Here is a 22,775-nt window from a genome sequence, read left to right as displayed (position 1 = left end):
AAATGAGCCGCATTAAATTATTTGTATCAGCGTTCACTTCAGAAGGTGTGTAGGGGAGAAACTGACTCATATCATCTAGTCTAGCCCATTAGTATTGCCCAAAGCTGAAAGGGAAAAGGGTAGGGAAAGAATTCTCCTACCCTGATGTAACTGAAGAATTGATTCTCTTAAGTAAATTATTAACTTTTATGTATATGTCACTCCCTTTCAAATTATATATTTTTTAAAATGTAATAAAATGTAAATAAAATAAAAAGCTGAGCATATTTCACTTCCTTATATAAGTGACGGTAATATTAAGAGATCTTTTGAAACAATCTGTGCACACTGGTATAAAATGAATAGTTTTATTAATTTTCTCCAATTCTTTCTCTCCACTCTAGCAACTATCATTACCATGACACCTCGTGCTCCTAAAAGGGCAAAAGAAACACTGGTTAAATAATATTTACTAGTTGCCGTGCTTCTCTTGAAATTCTTGCAGGGGGAGGAATTCCCATGGGAAGCTTATGTCATACTATTACAACTAATGACTCGACTCTCTTTCCATCTACTCAGCTGCCCTTTGGCACAAAATATGCAGTGATTGTTGATCTTTGCGTGAATAAATTATTGATGCATCAACACTTTCACATCAGTTTCAGTCACTGAGTTCAAATGAAACAGTAAGATGAATTTTGCTTCAAAATCACTTCTGAATGAAAATATATTTAATTCTTTTCTTTTAAAGCTCACTTACCATGACTGGTTTTGAACATGTATTCAAATTGGCTTACTTGGATGCAATGTACTTTGTATAGCAGTATCTAGATGATGCTGCAAAAAAAGAAAAAGGGAAGTATCTTTTTGCACTATAAGGGCCTAGTCCTTACATGCACCATGCACTTACAGCCCAGTCCCAACTCTCCATGTGGCTATGTAGTAGTGCCAACACAATGTCTGCTGTACACAATGGGAGGTTAGCTTCTTGAGGCCTCTTCAGGGCAAGGGGACCCAGCAGCCACTATGGATCAACTTGGAACTGCACCAATTCATTAGCTTGTGCAAGTCCATGTTGAGCAAGCAGGTGGATCAGGCCTGAGAAGGGAGTTAGGATTTGGCACATTGCAGCCACCAACCCCCCCCCCCTTCTAAGGCCTGATCTGCCCAACCCGTCCTCACCTGTCTCCTGACCAGTAGTGTAGCAAGTGGGGAGTGGGCTGCCCCAGGTGCCAGCCACGAAGAGGGTGCCACATGGGGCCCACCCAAAATGGAAGTGGTGTCGGGAGAAGCAGCAGCAGCACCAGGTATGTAGAGGCCACTGCCCCCACCTCCTGTTTCTTTGGCTTTGCAGTGTCGCTGCCAGGTTCAAATCCCTGCTCAGCTATGAAACTTCCAGGGTAACCACTAGCTCTCAGCCTCATCTATCTCACAGGGTTATTATGAGGACAAAAGAAGGGAAGGAACTAAGTACACCACCTTGTGCTCCTTGGAAGAAGGGTGGTATAAACATGTTAAAAATAAGTAATATATATATAAATATATATATTTTATTTATAGAATTTATATCCTACCTTTCTGTCTCAGTAAAGGGCACTCAAGGCGTCTTACAAAAAAACATATCAAAACAGAAAATATATAAATATGTATAAAAATAAAACATTTAAAAACACAATAAAACTTGGAACCCAAAATTAAAATAAATAAAAATAAAATAATAATTAAAAGCCATGGCCCCTTGTGTCAGCATTAAAAGGCTTCTTTAAATAAAAAGGTCTTAAGCCCCCGCCGAAAGGACTCTAAAGAGGGAACTGTTCTCGGTTCCAGGGGGAGGGTGTTCCACAGACGGGGAGCCATCACCGAGAAGGCCCTCTTTCTTGCCGCCAACCCCCTCACCTCCACTGGTAGTGGCACGGTCAGAAGGTCCCCTTCTGATGATCTCAGAGGATGGGTTGGATTGTATGGAAGAGGGCGGTCCCTCAAATATCCCAGATTCTAACTAAAAATTATTGTCTTTGGAAAATTCATACACATCATTAGAACACTGATCTTTTTTGGCCTTTGTCTTGACCTTTATCTTTGTTGACTTTCACAATTGCTTTCACTTACTTTGCTTTTCTGCAGGTTGAGGGACAAATATGTTCTTGTGGGTTATAATCCAGGTTTAAATTTTTATTTCAGCTTCAACAGTGGAACAGTTCATTCCTAATAAATCAAAAACACCCACCAGGCCAAGAATATTAGAGACCAAACCTGGTAATTGAGTCACTTTTGTAATTCTATATACAGTATTCATATAATTATATTGTTAGCCAAACCTCACTTTTTGTATTTTTAGAGACAGTCAAATTCTTCCTAGTTATGCCTGAGCAGCTATAGTCATCAGGGGAAAATATTATATCCCTGTCCCTTGTCTACTGTGGAAACTATTATATTGTTGCCAGGTTTAGCGAAAAGTCCCAGGCTGAGAAGATGAGAGATGGAAATGTCAGTGGCAATGCTCAGATAGTAAGCAGTTTCTTCTTCTTGCAAGTATATCCTAAACAACTACTATCTAACTCTGAAAGTAAGTGAAAGGAAGTGGCCTACTGAACTAATACGTACTGCTGTGCAGTTACCATTTCCTTGACTGCACCCTATCTATTTAGCTACAATTTGGGACTGTAAAATGGGTCAACAGATCAGCATTACCATGGATCATTTACCATTTAATCATATTGTTATGTTTTTGTTTCATCATGACCATTGGGGGGAAAAAACATTAAATTTGTTGCATTTTAGAGGACACCTTCCAGTGAGCACCTGTAGTATGCATCTGTGAATGTGAAGGAGATTCCTTTTTTCTCTTTCCTTTTTTTAGTCATCAATCCTCATATGCTACAGTCAAGTGTTTTGTAAACTCTCAGGTTTTCTAAAAAGCTACATGGACAGATTTCCCTTCACACTTCCTTGAATCATAGGCAAAGACTGCAATCATGTACAAAGTTTTCAATGTGCTTAATATTTTAATGTGTATGTAGCTATGTGTGTGATTACAACAAAAGTTGCAGTTGTTTAAAAAAATGCCTGTTAACACAGCCCAATCCTAACCTGTGTTAGTGCAGCCAGGCCACATGGCCTGAACTGTATCCAACCCAGGTTAGGAGATGGTTAGAGGTCTCCTCGGGATAATGCAGCTACTCGGATCTCTGTCAGCTATATAGAAGGTGGAAGTCCAAGCAGCCTGGTGTAACAACAGCTGGGCCAAGAGGGAGAATAGGATACAGTGGTAGAAGCCTCCACCAATCCTGCCCCCCTTCCTGGGCCCATTCTGCCCACCATTTCACCCTCCACTGCCCAGAAATCCCCTCCTCCCTGCCTTCAAAATCCCCTCCTGCCACCTTCTCAGCCCCTGCACTGCTTGGTACAAAACAGACCTCTGCAAGTGGCCAGGGCCTCAGAAACAGTGCTGGTAGGCTGGCACAGGCCGTCCCACTAGTGCTGCCTCCTCACAAGTTGTCAAAAAGCACTTTATAATAGCCCTTTTATGATGTCTCATGCTGGCATAGCAACTGCACTGGGGCTGTGCCAGGATAGGATTGCGCTGTTGCTCTTTGTCAATTCTGTATAAAGTACTAAAAGTTACAACAAAATTCTTATCAGTTATCTTTTCCATTTCAATTTCAATGTGCTTTTTTATTTTTCAGCATTCTTCCTTGTTAGAAGCTTATTCTCTATGTAATACCCATACGGTATCTCTATGTCACTTAAGGTTTTTCCATTATGCCTTGAATTTCCTTATTTCAGCTTTGTAAAGCTGTTCACATTTTTTTTTTCCAACAGCAGTGCATCAAACAACCTCACAACCATTTATAATCAAACCTGCTATATCTTCTGAACAGCCAAAGGCAACTACTGGTAAAACTTCCTTTGTGAAGCCAATACAATGTTTATTCCCTCTTCAGTATCAAATGTTACTGTGTTGTTGTATGTCATGACATCTCATCATTTCATTTACTCCTTTTTCATTTTTCTTTGCTCTAATTTCTCTTAAGTACTTTAGAAATGGTTACTCCAGACCTCAAAACAATGACATCTTATTGCCTTTCAGACTTGAAGTGTTGATCTCCCCAGAGCTCAGTCATCCTTCATTATCAGCCATTGTTATCATTGTATTATTTTCTGATTTCCAAATCCTTTTAATCAACTATCAAAAACACATGGAATAATTGTCTTTGTAATGCTGTTAAGTCATGCACTTTCATTGAGCTAAACATGGCATGAATCTAATTTCTAAATAACGCAATAATAATCCTGCTTTTTTCTTCCAGTTTCAAAAGAAACACGGGTCATTCCTTCTAAACCCAAAACATCTGGCAAACCACAACCCCAGACTAAACCTGGTAATTGTGTTCTTTGTAATGTCAGTGTAGTAGATTTCAGGCTCTGAAAGCAGAGTAATAGAACTTTTAGATCAGTGGTTCCCAAACTTCTTACCCCCGGGACCCATATTATTTTAAAATGACACTCTATCAGGACCCACCTAGGTTTATCAGACCTTCTAAAAAGGAGATCAAGAAAGAAATAATACTTTATTTATAAGTAATAATAACCAGAAAAAAGACCCTCAAACATTTATCTCCCTATATTTTCACATGCTTGCAAACTGCAGGAACTGAGCTCTTTCCGGGTAATTAGCAGCTACAGTATCTGATTTTTGAATAGCCTCAGGGCTTGAGGCAAATAGTTATCTGATCTTTTCCTCACCTTTTGGTGACCACCAAAAAGCAGGCCATGTCATGACTCACAGTTTGGGAATCACTGACTAACATATGTGATATCTTGAAGTACCTTAGCAACATTTTTTTTTAGTTTACATAGTGGATAAAAATATACTGAAAGGGGAAATTTTTGAAGCAAGATATACACCTGTCATTTCTTAACAATGGGCAGCCCAATCCTGTGCTGCCCAGAGTGCCCAGGCTCAGCGGCACCGAGAATGCCGCTGCCGAATCCTGTTCATCCCCTTCTCCCAAGTAAGGTAAGCAGCCCCACAATGGAAAAGGAAATGGAAAGGAATGGTAAGGAAAAGGTGCTGGTGTAGTGCATGCAGCCCTCAACAAGCGCCCTGGATCCTGTGGAGCACAGCTCTGCGGATCCTCCTCCCGCCTGCCCCCAGCACGCCTCCCTCCGCCCTCTCTTCACCCTGCCTGCCTCCCCCCTCCCCAGAACACCAGCTCCCGTCCCCGCCTCCCGTTCGGCAGCTCTGCGGTCCGGAGGACTGCCGAGCCGCGGAACCTGGGTGTCCAGCTGGCGCTGGGCTAACACTGGCAGGAGCCCGGCAGTGAGCCCCGCAAATGTGCCTCACGGCACGTTTGTGACTGTGGTTGCCGGCACAGCTTCGTGCCACCGACCACAGGATTGGGCTCTAATGCATGTGACACTTCATGGGATTTTGAGAAACTATTTTACTATTCAAAAACAGATATCACAGCTTTATTATTGTATAGATCACTGTCTAACTTTCTGTGTCAAAAAATTAGAATGTATGACATGAATTTCAAGTGTTGATTCATGTGGTGGGCGGTGGTCTTCCATCTTTCTACGCCACTCCATGTGAAGTTGGTGGGTAGGAAAGGAACATATACAGTAGCAGGGAACATCTTTTCTCCTTCTGGACTTTTGTTTACTAAACTTTCTAATGTGCATAATATTCTGAAGACACAATGGGAGTTAAGAGAAAGAAGTTGGAGAGAGAAGAGCCCCCCCTTTCTTCCTCTAAGCATCTACTACTGCTCAAATACATGTCAAACCAGGCGACGTGGGCATGTCATCTCTATAGATACACAATTCAAAGCAGAAAGACCCAGCACAGCTTCTTTATGAATTGCGCTTATTAAAAAGCAGTGTATAAATATTCTTAATAATAATAACTGAACTTCCTGAAACAACAGCAGGAGCAGTTGGGTCACTTTGCCTCTTCTCCCCATTAGAGGAAGCAGGGAGAAGAATCCCACAAGAGATGGATTAACATAATCTGTCCTTCCATTTCCCTGCTGGATTGTTGCTAACATGCATGTACTAGATGTAGTCCATTTTAAAATAATGTATGAAATATTTTAAAATAGTTTACCTGTTTATATCCAATTTCTGTTTTTCACATTTAAGGAGCATTCAGTACAGAGTCAAATGACAAATATTTAAAATACACAGCAGAGTAGATTTGGGCAATAACTGTCATTTGCGCGTATTTATTCATTCATTTGTATATGCACTGTGAGTCCATGCAAGGTCAATGGGCTAATTATGAGAAGAGAGTGTGGCTCCACCCATCAGCTGAGTGGTGGCTCATGCAGCCCTACCAATTAACTGGGCAGTTGAGTAATAGCTGGCAATGTCCCCAGAGGTTGCCCATTCCTAGCCACTAGATAAATGGCTGAAGAAGCAGCAGCTGGTTGCTGTGTCTGGGCTAGGTCCATTAAAGGGCTTCTCCTGAGACAAGATGGAGAGGTGAAAGGGACAAGAGATGGAGGAGAGACAGAGAGAGCAGTGAGAGGAACACAAAGAGCTGAAGGGACAGAAGTGAGAACAGAGGAGGCAAGAGGCAGGAATAGGAGTAGGAGTTGGAGTAGGAGTTGGAGTAGGAATAGAAGTGAGAACAGAGGAGGCAAGAGGCAGGAGTAGGAGTTGGAGTAGGGCCCCATTTGGAAGGGTCAGGACTTTCCGGGCAAAGGCTCACCAGAAAGATATCTGCAACCCAACCCAGCCCAGCCCAGCTTGCATTCACCCAGGGGAGGGGCTGAAGGTGCCCCAAGCCCATCCTTAGTGTAGACTGGCTTGAACTTATAACTAGTTTGATAATGGTGTTATTTATATTACCCTGAAGTAAGCCCAGTAAGATTTAGACTGTTCAGTAAGATTTAGACTGTAATCCTATCTTATTCAATGGAAACAAACACCTCTGCTTATAATCCATCAGGCACTTGCCTGATCCAGTGGGGCTGTTCTTATGTTCAGTGTGAGGCGTGAGATACCTGGATCTACTCCTGTCTACATAACCAAAGGAGGGCTTTCACAGAGGGCGCCAGGCAAGCTGGGTCAAGGGGAGGGCTGAAGAGAAAGGGGTAACATTAACTTGGAGAGGAAGACCAACCCTTCCCCTTTCTCTGTCCTTTTTTCATGGGCCTCATAATAGGCCAGTGCACAGCGTATCTGCCCCCCCCCTCTCTCACACACACACACAAAATTAGGCATTTATAGTTACAAAGAACACAAGGGTGCTTCTCTAAAGGCTTGTAGTCTGAAGGATATCTAAGAAAGGGAAAATGGAAGAGATATTAGAAATTATATAATAGTAAGTTTTGTTATAGAAAATGTATTTTCTTTTATGAAATAGTCATGCATTTCTTATTTACCTTGACCTAATCCTAACTGCCATTCCCATTTTGTTTCTGATAGCACCAATTGCAACATACCCAGGATCAATTCACCTTCACATTCATGTCGTCAATGAGTCCAAAGATATTTGGGGTAATTTTGTTTCCTGAAGTTAACTGAAATGATCTTTAAACTACCATAGACACTCGCCTATAAGTTGATCCCACAGATAAGTCAAGTGCAGGTTTTGAGACAACAATCATGGAATTTTCTATGACCCTCAGATAAATCGGGGGTTAAACTTAGGGGGGTGTCTGACTATAGTTTTGTCTGATTTTACCCCAGGCCAGATCCTGAAAAATAACCTACCACTAATTGTTACCTAAGAACTGTAGTCTCTAATTTATTAAAAAACATAGTAAAAGATCATAAGATACATTTTTATTCTTTTTAAATTCTGGTCTTCACCAGCTTTTGTAAACACTATCAGAGTACGTGCACTGTAAACTACATACCAATAAAACAGTGGTTCCCAACCTGGTATTCATGTACTCCCAGGGACACTCAACAGGACCTTTAGGGGTACTTGAAAAAGAATGGAATAATCGCAGAAAAAGGCAGGTTGTGCTCCAGAATGCCTTGCAAGGCAGGAATGGCTTGCAAGGACCAGCAAGGCAGGAAGGGAGGTAGCTAGTTGGCTGTGAAAGCCCCACCAATAGCTAGTTTTTGGTCATCAATTCATGTATGAATCAGTGATTGAAAACCAGCACAGTAAAAAAGCTGAAACATAATATGGAAAGTGATCAATCACCCAGAATTTCTCAGGACACTTCTGGTGCAAAACAGTGCAAAGGCAGAGTCTTCTGTTCTTCAAACAAATAAAAAGAGAAAACACTGTGATAAATACATGAAGTCTGGGCTTTCATATAGAGGAGATGAGGGCTTGTATTATTACAAACATTTTGCTAATAGGAAGGGTACAATTTATGGAAATGGGCTGCCCAGGGATATGCAAGTGAAAAAGGTTGGGAACCACTGCAGGAGAACCATGAATCAAATCCACCTTTAAGGTGTCTGATGTGTTAAGCCAGAAGCTCTACGTTCAACATACAACCCATTACACATAACAGAGTGTGCAATTCAATTCACAGCAGAGAGATGAGATATTTGCAACCCTTTTTACTCAGAAGTAGACCCACTTCTTTCCATGGGTGTTATTCTTAAATAATGGTGCACTGAATTGTAGCCTGAGACTTTGTTTCAAATGGAAAGGAGGATCCCATCCTGGTGTTGAAAAAAACAGACCTGTTTTGCAAGCATTTGCAAAAGGGAATGAAGGAAGGAGAATAAAAGGTTAACTTTGGCTGGAATTTCCCAGGAAAGTTACTACAGAAACAAATGATCTCTGCATCTCTTCTATGAGCTGCCTGCCTGCTGCTTGAGAAAGAAAAGAAACTTTTCAGAGTTGAAAGGCTCTGCCCTCTGATTGACCTGGAGATAAGGCAAAGTGATAACTGGATCTTGATTACTTGACAAAAATTTTATGTACTATAGGTGACTATCTACAGTACTTAATTTTTCTTCCATGTTATGAATTTTTTTAAAAAACTGTATTTGTTAAAGTGCTTGATTTATTTTTTGCTATGCTGCAGGGTACTTTCACTGAGATTGTTTTCATATCGTTTCTTGGCTGTTCCATCTAGAAATCCCATCTCATGGCCAAGCTCTGATTGCCATTGAAACTCTACCTCAACATGCTGCTTCTCTGTTTGGGCTTGTTAATGCAGAATATCCTCCTGATCTCAAAGATTCCATCTTCCCTGAAAGTTTCATTCCCTGCCAGATTTCCAGCACTGGGCATTTAAACTTCTAGATTGCTTTGAAAGGGTCTTCCTTTTTCTTTGAACTTCGTAGCTTCTCCATTTAAAGAAGACACAGTGTACATTTAACAAGTTCTAATATTTTTTTTCAGTCTCATCCAAGCCCCAAAGTGATCTAATCTCAACTGAAAGTCCACATTTGAAAACTGGTAATAATTTGTTTTTGTTTCATTAGAGAATATAGTATTTTCAGCATTTGTTAAGCAGCCTCTCATTTTAAAGCATATATTTTGCATTTATGATCTAATGTACAGTACTTATGTTGTATTATGCCCCCCCATAACTTTACAATTGTATAATTTCAATACCTATTCCTCTGCCTTATACTGAATTAGAGCACTTGTCCATTTAGGGGGCGCAATCCATACAGTGTCCTAAGACAGCGTAAGTCCCTTGCACTGGCCTCCAAGTGTAGCAAAGTGCCATAAGGCACTTTTGCGCCACCCTAGGAGCCAGGAGTCCGAATCCAGCCCTGCTGTGCCAGTGGAAAGATGAGTTCATGCTGGCCGAGTCAAGCCAGTGTGGGTGTCTGAGGGGTGGAATGGGGGTGTTCTGGGGAGGGCAGGTGGTGGGCGGGCTGGGCCTGGAAAGTGGTGGTACCAGGATCCAGCAGGCACTTGGGCCTTCCTGGACAGCTCAGCCTAGCACCGGACTACTTGGATCTGTGCCACCTCTTTAGATGGTGCAGATCTAAGTAACCCCATTCAGGCCTCTGCTGCATTACCCAGGATAAGGGGAATTAATTCCCCTTGCCCTGGGTTGTGGTGCAGCCAGCCCCATCCCTGCACTGGATATCACGCAGGCCAGCCGGCTTGCCTGTTCCAGCATGGGATAGGATTGATCTGTAGGTCAGCATTTTCACTGTGCACTGGCAGTCTCTCTCCAGGGTTTCAGAGAAGAATTTTTCTCTGTCCTACTTGGAGATGCCTGGGACCTCCTGCTTGTGTAGCACTTGCTTTACCCCTGAGCCATATTCCTTAGAGGAGGAGGAGGTTAAGCACAGCAATTTTAATTGACTTACAGCAGAATTTTATGCATTTCTAGTCAGAAGTAAATTCCATTTATTTCAAGAGGACTTGCTCCCATGTAAGGGTGCTTAGGATTGCAGCCTTAGAATTGTGGGCAATGGATATACAGCTAAGGAGCTAATAGTATGTAGCTCAGACTGTGAAGATTTAACTTTAGAGGACAAAACTTTAATCCCTCCAGTGTGCCTTTAAATGGACACAATATGACCAGGAGGGTTTTTGCACAGTTTTGGGAGATGTACCAGCTTCAGCCTTTGCTGAAAAGGGTAAATCTTGCCACAGTTATACATAACCAAATAAAAACCACCAATAAGCAGCCAACCAGACACAACCAAGACCAAGTGTTGAATTAAAAAACAGAAACTAAGAAGTGAAGGCATATCCTGAAAGAAAAGTTTTCAAGCCGTTGCAGAACACTACACTGTGGGAACAATTCTCATCTCCCATAGAAAGACCCACAATGCAAGCCTAAATTTATCTGGGTATAAACCCCATTGAACTCAATGGGATTTACTGAGTGTGTATAGGATTGCAACTTCAGTCATTTTTAGTCCCAGCTATTGCTTGCCTGTCCAAAACAGCTGACACTTCACTATTGAACTTGAAGGTGTCCTGAACAATAGCACCTCTGTCCTGTCTGGATTTAATTTCAGCTTGTTAGCCTTCATTCAGTCAATTACTGCCACTGGATGGAGGTTCAGAACTTCCACAACTTTCTTAGTTTGAAAAGAGAGCCCCTTAGTACCACCTTCTGGAGTCTACCCTGCAGGATGAGCTGGGGCAACCAAAGAACTGTGCTTCTAACTTTCATCCCCACAAAGCATTACAAAAGGCCAGCATGGTGAATTTCCATCCCAAACCCAGGCTAGAAACCAGATTGAAATGGGTCCAGATAATCACTTTGATCCTGGAATTCCAGAATTGGGTCGCCACTACGTACTTAGCACCAAAAAAGGAAGATTGGTGACTGGCTGGTTATTGTCCTACACAGTAGGATCTTGGAAGGGCTTCAACAAGAGAAATGAAGTGTCAAATATTTTGATAATTACTGTTTTAGCTGAAACTGTGGTTTTGAATATATAAATGCTTAGTGAACTTGCATAAACTTTTAATTTAGGTCCTAATTAACACAAGAATTACCATGCTGGGGCATGCCTGTTTCACCTGCAATTGTAGTGCTTTGTCTCCCTCTGGACCAAATTATGCTGCATCTTATTTTAAGTGTTATTAACATTATTAACAAAATTAGAAATTAAATTTTTTTTCTTCCTATCAGCCCCACATAAAGTCTATCCCGTTACTGCGAAACCCAAGGCAAGGCCTGGTAATACTTGATTCTTTTTGTATATTAAGTTAGTCAAATATTCACAGCATGATATCTTTTATTATTGTTGGTATGCTAAGTCCCCAACATGTGTACAGGTTCTATTCCAGAGGTCTGTTCGTAAGTCAGAATGTATGTATCTTGAAACAGCTGGTCCTGACTTACGTAGGGCAAGACAGGTTCCTGACCCACAGGGCTTAGAATCTAGTTATAGCATTGTTTCCCATGGCTGTTTGCCTCCCCGCACCAATGTGAGACCCAGGGACAGGTGAGGTTGCGTTGACCGAGCTCTGCTGGCGCAGGGGTCTGGGGGAGCACGGGGAGGGTGGGGAGGAGGCAGGAGGGAGGCGTTTCAGGATTGAGGGGATGGTGGGCATTCCTGGGGGTGGGCAGGTGGGGAGAGGGAGGTGGACCAGGATCTGGCACTTATGCCAGATCCTAGCCCCGTTCCCGGGTAGCACAGGGCAGTCCTGAGCTGCTCGAATTTGCGCTACCTATTTAGGTGGTGCAGATCCAAGTAGACCCATTGGGGCTGCTGCAGCTCTTCCTGGGGTAAGGGGAAAAGTTTTCTTTTGCCTCGAGCCAAGCCTCAGATAGCCCAAAATTTGCGCTGGATACAATGCAGGCCCACTAGCCTGCCTGTTGCAGCACTTAGGATTGGGCTGCCCAGCTCCAGTTGAGTTTGCTGACATTTTCCCCACATGTTGTGCAATGTATTAGATGTTGTCCTACTTTCCCTTGCCTTATATACTGCTCATGGGGGGGGGGACACCTGAATGTAAGGCAGGGTAGGCTGTACACTCCAGTCCTACCTCTTTCTAAGAAAGTGCAGCTTAATGTGACCCTACACAATTATCTCTGCCCACTTTGGGGGATAATTGAAATGTGTTCCTGTATTTGAAAAAAAAAATCTTCCATTAAATGTAATGGAAAAATAGCATTCATTACCAGACCATTTGCAATTCTGGAGGGTATCCAGATATTGGTTAGAGCTCTTATTCAGCAGAAATACAGAACTTAATTCATTCATCACTTTTGTACATTTGTTTTCATTATTCACTGAAATTAAAAATTAGCCTGACATCCAAAAATTTCAGTTAATGCATGCTGTCAAATGACATAGTGCCACAGTGATTAACTGATCAAGGTTTTTTGTCCAAATATGAGTCTGTGTTCCCAGATTTTAGTTAGGGTTTTTTGTTTTTGAAATATCCTGCTTTATGTTAGTATTTCACTACCTTAGCAATGTTGCTTTTTTTCCTTTCCAGTTGTTAACAAAACAACAGCTGCCCCCAGTAGAACAAGAGCACCGGGACTGACTGGTAGTAAGGTATCAAGAGGTAATATTTATAGATCTTCCATTTACTATTAACATTTATTAATGGCATGCTATGGATGTGCAGAAGATTCTTTATTTTCTTTCACTTTGTTTCCCAGCCCCCCCCTCCCCCAATATCTAAGTGTTTTGAGCATGTGTTCCTAATTGTAACGCTTGCTGGACCTTCACTTACAGGGTTGTCTAAAGAATTAGGATAGATGCACAATCTCCTAACAAGCCCTCCTGAACCCCTTCCTAAACAAGCCCTCTCTACATTTGACTGTGCTGGATAATTTCAAACCTGTGCATAGCCTCTCCTCCATGCAACTTCTGTTTGAAATTAATAGGAGGAGCACATGCTTCCCAACATGCACTGTTCCTGTTTATTCCAAACAGAAGCAGAACAGAGGAAAGAGACAGGCTGCATCCAAAGCTCTGAGAAAGGAAGGATGTAAGCTCCAGGATGCTTCTTTTGGAACGTTCTCCAGGTTCATGTAGGACAGTTAACATTTCTGAGGGATTTGTTTGGAATTAATTCATAAAGTTTACATAATTTTATTTTTCCTATATAGGTGACAAATTAACAGACCAGGATTCTGCCAGGCTTCTTAGTACAAGCTCCAGCGCATCAGTGGATTCCACAGGTTCAAGGAAAAAGCCGGCCCCTGGTAAGAGTAGTTTCTGACAGTAGATTAATACTTTTTTGAGCAACAGTATTTAATGGAAACCTTTGTACATTTAAACCTTTACATTTTAAAACTATTAATCTGAAACCCATGAAAAGCCATGACTCCAGTACTGGTTTTCCCGTTTGTATTCATACGTTGACAAAAGTATGAAAGTCTTAAAAGTCAAGTGACCGTATCATAAAAACCCAACAAAATCAATACTTACGTAGAAGGAATGGATTGCCATCATTGTTGGCTCACCAAAGGTAGATAGAACAGGCAACAAATCTAAAGAAGCACATATTAACATCCCTTTCACTAGACATCCAATGTTAGGAAGGAACATATATACAGTAGGGCCCCCCCCCATATCTGTGGTTTAACTTGTCTGTGGTTCTCAAATTCTTCACGCTCATGACTGACAGTTTGCAAAAACAAGCTTTTTCTTCCTTTTGCTTTGAAAAGCTTTGGAAAAGGAAACAGATAGTGAGAACCTAGACTCATAGCTGCTAGAGGAATGCTAGAGGAGGCAACAGTGGAATGCTAGCAGGAAGCAGAGTCTAGCATTCTCGCTGTCCTGCTCCTGTTAGCTTTCTCAGTGTCGCCTTCTCTAGCATTCCTCTATCAGCTACAAGTCTAGGTCCTCGCTGTCTGCTTCCTTTTTCAAAGTGTTCCGAAGAAAAAGCTGCCTTTTGCAAAGTGTTTGCAAATGAAGAGAGTCATGAACACCACGGGGCAGAATTTGAATAGGGCTTGCTAATATCCATGGTTTCTGGTATCTGTGGTAGTAGCAGGAACATATCATCTGCAGATAAAGGGGCACACCTGTACTAATTTGTCCATTTTTTTATATGGACTATCTCTTCAAGCTGGAGTCCAGAACAGAAAAATGAGCACAACTTGTTTTTCTTTTCCTCTGCAAAATGTTCTTATTTAATGGATGAATTAACAAAAGACCCCAGTCTTTAAAGTCTGTAATGTTACTGTTGTCCTATATACGTTAACATTTTACATTTAAGCTTTTTTAAAGTATCAGACTGATTGATTGATTAGACTTGGCTTCAGTTCAGTGAAGCATTGCCATTAGAGGAAGGTACTTTCACAAAGGGAGAGTCTTGTGCAAGGGGAGGGACTTGGGTTCCTACCAATTCTTCCTTCCTATATTGCCATAGCCTGTCCTGTAGTGAATCAGATGCTGTTCAGAGGTTCCTCCCCCCAACCTTAGGAATGTTTTTGGAGAGCTGCAGAGAGCAGGATGCAAAAAAAATCTCTGTTCCACAGTACATCAGTTATGGTTCTTAGGATTCAAACCTCTGTAATGTAGCAGAACATTTTAGTTATTAAATTGGAAGTGTAGTCCTACTGTGTTTGATAGCATGTTTTCTGATAGATGCATGTAGAATTAAAGTTGCACTGATCATTTCTTTAGTGCAATGATTATCATCTTGTTGGGAATGCCTGTGCATCTATTGGAAAGAAAATGCATAATTTTAATTTGTATTCCTCACAACAGTCCATGCTACTCAATGCTACTTAGGTATTTCTATCTGCTGTCATTTTATTTGTGTAACTACAATTTCTCCAAAGCTATGCATGAGCTCATTGTTGTACTGGTGTTTTGAAAACTTTCCCTCTTAAATTCTGTCTAGTATTAAACCATGGAAAGAATAATGCATGGAAAGCAAACCTTTTTAATTATAAACTACAGAATATGCTTAATTCATAAAACCGGACAACTTCTGACAAGTGACAACTTCAGGCATCCCCTTAACCAAAAGAACAATTGTAGTATTATCAATAAGCAGTCACAGCGTTAATCAAAATCAGTCTTGAAATATATGAACTTATTCCTCAACCCATTTTTCATAATGTCTCTTACTGCACAGTTTGAATTCTTGAAATCAAAGGTGTCTGGCTAGTATTAAAAAATACAGTTCACTCACGCTATATTCCTAGGTACTTTTGGTAGTGTGTCTAGGGGTGTCAGTAGCAAAGACTGGCACCTTTTTATCCTTTTTAAAAAAACAATTATAGGCAGAAAGATAGAATTGGCTGGACTTTCCCCATACAAGGTACCCACATAGTTGAGAGAGGCCCTGTAAAGCAGTGGTTGTGCTTCTTCATTTCTGCAACTTTATAGAGTCTGGCTGGACAGATACGAAGTACTAAATGCAGTCACTTGTGGTTCTCAAACTGTGATGTGGGACTCCCCTTAGGAGAGTACATGACACATGGAAGGGAGCAGTTTTCCAGGGAGGTTGAGAACCCTACAACCTTCTTCCAAAACAGTGAACTGAATGCTCTGTAGCTGAAAATCCTCAAGTGATTCACATTAACCCATTTTTTTGCCTGACCCACAGGTGTACGCATTTGCTCCCAGTTGTGTTGGGCAGAAATGGCTTAATTATGCTGGGATGACTGCTCTGCTACTTGTTCCAACATCTCAATCCAGCTGTTACTGCCTGACTGGCTCTGAGGGCAAGTGGGAGGGGGCTTTCCAGCACTGACGTAAGGGCAATGCAGCTCTGGGGTAAGGGAACAGAGCTGCATTGCCCTTACTTTGAGGAGGCCTCAAAGGGAACAGAGCTCCTCCCCTTACTTTGAGGAGGCCTCCGTGACTGACACCAACTGCAGGATGCGGCACATGTCCCATTGGCACCGCTATGCCAGTGCTGGAAAGCACTGACATAAGGGGTTAGGATTGCACCCTAAGGAAAGCACACAATACTAGAAGCATTTGAGAAAATGATACTATGCTATGTCAAATTCTGTTTTCGTGATCTTCCCCAGCACAAGACAAAAGCATTCATTAGGCCTCCTCAGGATTCCACAGTGAGCCTTCAAGTCTTTCTGTCAAAAATGAGAAAATTTGGTTATCATTGCTTAATCTTTCCACAAGAAAAGGCAGTTTGTTCGCAATGCTTTCCCTGGCAAATCCCTATGACAGCTAGGGAATTCCATCACAGAGTTTAGGAAGAATGGCTGGGCTTCAAATAAATAACCACAGATTGTAGTTCTTGAAAGACTAAGCCATGCGTTTTCTTTTAGGAAGAAATGCATCAGCCTAAATTGGGTTGTCTTGGGTTTCTGATCCAAAATAGTTTAACTGGTTGATTTAGAACTCCACTGTCCCTGGTGCCTCCTGATGTTTCTATTGCCTGCCAATCTGCCTTCCACTACTTATGTTTTTTATGTGAATACATATATATTTAAACTGATATCAAAATGGCTGCTACATACATAGGCAAGACATGGCAACACACTTATGGACATGGCCATGTTTGTTTATGTAATGCACAAAGATAGTGGAAAGATCACAGCAGCACTTGTAGGCAGGGTCACACTGCCAACCTTTCAGTTGCTTCCTCACAAATAAATCTTGGGTTGAAAGTTGAATAAAGCAACAAAAGACTCTTCCAAATGCAGCAATGCCCACTAAAAGGGGTTTGTATCTCTGGAAAGCAGTGGTCACTGTGCTCACATTAACCTAACTCCCCTGCCTAGTGCTGGCCCAAGGTTCCTAGGGCTCATGGGGCAAAGTCTAGCACTGGGCCTCTATGGCGCCCCCACCTGCTGCCTGTTAGTACAGTCGGCACTACTGCTGCCACTAGTACTGGAGGGATCAGGGGCCAGTCCAGCTGGGCAGGGGACCTCTGATGTACATGCGTCCTCAGCCACTACCCATCTGATCCCTGCCAGTCACACTTCATGACAACTATTGTATATCAATATAAAACCATGCAAAAAGACTGTAAAGCTTCTTAACTGAATAAATAGCGTACGTTTTTGTGAAGCCGCTTAGCTGCCTTGCTGTGCTGTTTTTTGTGGTCTGATGCTACAGGCATGCACATTTTCATGCAAGAAATATAAAAGCTCAAAGTAACTCCTTTCAGCTCTTCCCTGTCTGTGTTTTGTGTTCTTTTGCAGTTCTTATCGCTGAAGCTCATACCTTAAAATTTTGCTTGAGAAGTGTAGCTAGTAGCCATTTTTCTCTTTCTGATTACGCGGTGTGTGGTTCCTCCGTTAACAGTGGTGTCTTGTAACGTTATACAGTAGCTACACCACCTGACTCTTCACGAGCTTCCTTAGCTCCTGCCAAGCCTACGCCAATGCGAAGAAAAACTCCTCCTCCAAAAACTGTGACCAGTAAACCTGGAAGTTCAGGTATGTCAACTTTTCAAGCAACCGTTTTTGTGTCTTTATTTTATTTCTAGTTTATGCATAGCACCCCAACTAGTGGTTCTGCCACTGCAAGCTCCTCTGTAAATGGAAGGAGCACCTCTTTCGCTTGCTCAAAGATATAACAAATTTAGGAAGCAGAACATTGGTCCATCTAGCTCAGTATTGTTGACACTGTCTAGCAATTTAAAAAATCTAAACTCTCAGGGAGGAATTTTTCTCCACCTTACTTGGAGATGCCAGGGATTAAACCTGAGAGCTTCTGCATGTAAAGCACATGCTCTTCTATTGAGCTATAGGTCTTTGTGCAGACAGAATGCCTCCTTCATTCTCAGAGAGAACTTCCAATGCCAGAAATGCTATTTGAGATGTGAGCCAAAGCTGTAATCCAGAGCTCTTTCTTTGGCAGCGGCTTTGAGGAGGTAGGTTATGAGAAGGGAAAGTGGAGGCAAACAAGAAGGCAATGCAGGGATGTTTTAATTTTTATTTTTTTACCTTTGACATTAATTCCTCCAGAATGGGCCCAGTCGTAGGCATTCATTAGTCTGTGCATTCCATTGAGAACCATGAAATAAATGTGAATAAATATAATCCATGTACAAGTATGTATTTGGATGCATAGTCCATTTTTACTCGTGGTCCTTGGTTTCAGATCTAGCAAGTGATATGGCGTGAAAACATGTGTATGTGCATGGATCATCTTAACCGGAACTAGATATGTATGTTTTTTCATTTCATCATGTGGTTTATAACAGAAATAAACTAAGAAGAAACTAGAATTATGCAAGGAGATCCAAAAAGCAGAAATCTCTAAGTAAATTTCTACCTTAACTTCTTTTTTATTTGATCACTTTATGCTTCACTGAGAACCTATATCAGCCTACATATCTCTAGAATTAATCCAGGAGGTCTCTTAAAAAACTGAATATTTTCTGTGAATAACAGCGTATATTCATTACAATGAAAGCTACGTTAATTCCAACTAGAAATTAAGATTCACTTTTATTTTCAAATAGAGAGTATCTTGATGCCACGAGCCCCTTCATTTCCCACAGCATCTTCCATTGCAAGGACTACTGGGCCAGCTCCTTTTGCAAAAACAAGCTCCCCCAAAAAACCACCTACAGCTTCTTCTTCTCCAGATTACAGTAAGAATTCTAGTTGCACATTTGTGGGTTTTGTTTTGCTTATTTGTTATTATGTCAAACTAGTCAATTCCAATAGCAACAGGGCTGTACCGGCAGTGTTACATTTGTTCTTAATATCGCTGATGTTCTTGTTCCTATGCCTTGCACAAGTGTCTAGAATCACATTCAGTAATAGTGCAGATTTAGGGAATAAGCAAATGGTGGATGGGAGAATGAGCGAGCAGGAAAAGATGAAGATGAATGGATAAGTCCAAGGAAGATATCCTATGGGCCCAAGAGTGTACATTAACTTGAGCAGAGAGCTCAAGCATTATTATAGCCCTAAACTATATTGACAGGGCTCCTGAGTTACAGGGACAAGACAGGAACAGGGTTGAAAGTTGTCTTGCCTGTTCAGTTATATCTACTCCTCTTCAAGGTTGCTCTCTGGAAGAAAAATTCTGCAATTTTGAAGCAGAAGCTGTGTACTGCACTGGTTGACTGGCTGTGTGATGTCTCTAACAGTGCAATCCTAATCCCTGGGTTAGGCTGGCACAAGTCACTTGTGCCAACCCAAGGGTGCTGTAAACGTGCCATAAGGCATGTTTGTGCCAACTTTAGAATTGAGGATGCAGACTGGGGGGGTGGGGGGTAAAGTTTGCATTGGCCAAGCTCAGCCAACGCAGGGGTCTGGGGGCATGGGGAGGGCAGGCAGGAAGTGTTTTGGGGCGTGGGGAGAGTGGGCGGTCCCAGGGGCAGGCGGTCCCAGTATATGGCAGTTAAGAACATAAGAAGATAAGAACAGCCCCACTGGATCAGGCCATAGGCCCATCTAGTCCAGCTTCCTGTATCTCACAGCGGCCCACCAAATGCCCCAGGTAGCACACCAGATAACAAGAGACCTCATGCTGGTGCCCTCCCTTGCATTTGGCATTCTGACATAGCCCATTTCTAAAATCAGGAGGTTGCACATGCACATCATGGCTTGTAACCGGTAATAGATTTTTCCTCCAGAAACTTGTCCAATCCCCTTTTAAAGGCGTCCAGGCCAGACACCATCACCACATCCTGTGCCAAGGAGTTCCACACACCAACCACACGTTGAGTAAAGAAATATTTTCTTTTGTCTGTTCTAACTCTCCCAACACTCAATATTAGTGGATGTCCCCTGGTTCTGGTGTTCTGTGAGAGTGTAAAGAGCATCCTTCTATCCACTCAGTCCATCCCCTGCATAATTTTGTATGTCTCAATCATGTCCCCCCTCAGGCGCCTCTTTTCTAGGCTGAAGAGGCCCAAACGCCGTAGCCTTTCCTCATAAGGAAGGTGCCCCAGCCCCGTAATCATCTTAGTTGCTCTCTTTTGCACCTTTTCCATTTCCACTATGTCTTTTTTTGAGATGCGGCGACCAGAACTGGACACAATACTCCAGGTGTGGCCTTACCATAGATTTGTACAATGGCATTATAATATTAGCTGTTTTGTTCTCAATACCCTTCCTAATGATCCCAAGCATAGAATTGGCCTTCTTCACTGCTGCCGCACATTGGGTCGACACTTTCATCGACCTGTCCACCACCACCCCAAGATCTCTCTCCTGATCTGTCACAGACAGCTCAGAACCCATCAGCCTATATCTAAAGTTTTGATTTTTTGCCCCAATGTGCATGACTTTACACTTACTGACATTGAAGCGCATCTGCCATTTTGCTGCCCATTCTGCCAGTCTGGGGAGATCCCTCTGGAGCTCCTCACAATCATTTCTGGTCTTCACCACTCGGAAAAGTTTGGTGTCGTCTGCAAACTTAGCCACCTCACTGCTCAACCCTGTCTCCAGGTCATTTATGAAGAGGTTGAAGAGCACCGGTCCCAGGACAGATCCTTGGGGCACACCGCTTTTCACCTCTCTGCATTGTGAAAATTGCCCATTGACACCCACTCTCTGTTTCCTGGTCTTCAACCAGTTCTCAATCCATGAGAGGACCTGTCCTCTAATTTCCTGACTGTGGAGTTTTTTTAGTACTTTGGTGAGGGACCATGTCAAACGCCTTCTGAAAGTCCAGGTATATAATGTCTTTGGGTTCTCCCGCATCCATTTGCCTGTTGACCTTTTCAAAGAATTCTATAAGGTTCGTGAGGCAAGACATACCCTTACAGAAGCCATGCTGATTCTCCAACAGCAAGGCCTGTTCGTCTATGTGCTTTGAGATTCTATCTTTGATGAGGCATTCCACCATCTTACCCGGTATAGATGTTAGGCTGACTGGCCTGCATCTTGGTATGTTCCGTCAGCTTCTTGTTGGACCAGACTCTCTTTGTGAGTCTGGAAAACGTGGTAGCTGCTTTATTATTTACCGATGCATTTGTTTAGCTCTGTATAGAGAGAAAGAGTGTCGGAGATCGTTGAGCCAAGGTACACAAAGTCATGGACAACCTCCAGTTCATGCGCAGAGATTGTAATGCAGGGAGGCAAGTCCACATCCTGAACCATAACCTGTGTTTTCTTAAGGCTGATCGTCAGTCCAAAATCTTGGCAGGCCTTGCTAAAACGATCCATGAACTGCTGGAGATCTTTGGCAGAGTGGGTAGTGACAGCTGCATTGTCAGTAAAGAGAAAGTCACGCAGACATTTCAGCTGGACTTTGGTCTTTGCTCTCAGTCTGGAGAGGTTGAAGAGGTTGAAGACATACCAAGATCCAGGTCTACAGAGCTTGCGTCCTGAGTACACTTCTGTACTGCAGCGAGTCATGGACTCTTCGCTCACAACAGGAGAGGAAACTGAATGCTTTCCACATGCGCTGCCTCCGACGCATCCTCAGCATCACCTGGCAGGACAAAGTTCCAAACAACACAGTCCTGGAACGAGCTTCCTGGCAAAGAAGGAAGGCCCATAGCCAGGGAGACAGACCAGGGACAGACTGCACTTGCTCCCAGTGTGGAAGGGATTGTCACTCCCGAATCGGCCTTTTCAGCCACACTAGACGCTGTTCCAGAACCACCATTCAGAGCGCGATACCATAGTCTTTCGAGACTGAAGGTTGCCAACTTGATTGGCCTATAGTTTCCCGGGTCCCCCCTCTCTCCCTTTTTTAAAGATAGGCATGACATTTGCTATCCTCCAATCCTCTGGCACCGTGGCCATTTTCAGGGACAAGTTGCATATCTTAGTCAAGAGATCAGCAACTTCATTCTTCAATTCCTTAATAACTCTTGGGTGGATGCCATCAGGGCCCGGTAACTTATTGATCTTTAATTTATCAGTGAGGTCTGAAACATCTTCTCTTTTAACCTCTATCTGACTTAATTCCTTGGTCAGGAGGGGCCATTCGAGCAGCGGTATCTGCCCAAGGTCTTCTGCCGTGAAGACAGATGCAAAGAACTCATTTAATTTCTCTGCCATCTCTAAGTCTCCTTTTATCTCCCCTTTCCCTCCCTCACCATCCAGAGGGCCAACCACTTCTCTGGCGGGTTTCCAGCTTCTAACATATTTGAAGAAGCTTTTATTATTCTCCTTAATGTTGCTGGCCATGCGTTCCTCATAGTCTCGCTTGGCCTCCCGTATCACCTTCTTACATTTCTTTTGCCACAGTTTATGTTCCCTTTTATTCTCCTCATTAGGGCAAGTCTTCCATTTACGGAAGGAAGCCTCCTTGCCCTTCACAGCCTCTCTAACTTGGCTGGTTAACCATGCGGGCACCCTCCTGGATTTAGTGGAACCCTTTGTGGTATACACCTCTGCTGGGCCTCTACTACTGTTGTTTTAAGCAGCCTCCATGCACTCTGGAGAGATTGGACTCTTTTTATCTTTCCTTTCAATCTCCTTCTAACCAGCCTCCTCATTTGAGGGAAGTCTGCCCGTCGAAGTTATGCCAGATCCTGACCCCATTCTGAAGTGGCGTGGAGCAGGCTCTGGCTGTTC

The 22,775-nt window shown here is 42.6% G+C and overlaps 1 protein-coding gene across 1 annotated transcript in view; it reads left to right on the top strand.

Moving 5' to 3' along the window:
* Positions 1-22,775, top strand: part of ABI3BP (ABI family member 3 binding protein) — a 186,417-nt gene that overhangs the window by 138,788 nt on the left and 24,854 nt on the right. Inside the window, exons 30-39 of the mRNA XM_066621268.1 lie at positions 2,161-2,235; positions 3,805-3,876; positions 4,290-4,361; positions 7,417-7,488; positions 9,308-9,364; positions 11,520-11,567; positions 12,836-12,907; positions 13,458-13,553; positions 17,607-17,721; positions 18,753-18,880. Of these exons, the coding sequence (XP_066477365.1) occupies positions 2,161-2,235; positions 3,805-3,876; positions 4,290-4,361; positions 7,417-7,488; positions 9,308-9,364; positions 11,520-11,567; positions 12,836-12,907; positions 13,458-13,553; positions 17,607-17,721; positions 18,753-18,880 (807 nt within the window). The remainder of the gene's footprint in view (positions 1-2,160; positions 2,236-3,804; positions 3,877-4,289; positions 4,362-7,416; positions 7,489-9,307; positions 9,365-11,519; positions 11,568-12,835; positions 12,908-13,457; positions 13,554-17,606; positions 17,722-18,752; positions 18,881-22,775) is intronic.

The sequence above is a fragment of the Tiliqua scincoides genome, chromosome 3 (assembly GCF_035046505.1).
Source record: "Tiliqua scincoides isolate rTilSci1 chromosome 3, rTilSci1.hap2, whole genome shotgun sequence".
NCBI lineage: Eukaryota > Metazoa > Chordata > Lepidosauria > Squamata > Scincidae > Tiliqua > Tiliqua scincoides.
Note: the sequence above shows the minus strand (reverse complement) of the source record. Positions and strands in the feature narration are given on the sequence as shown.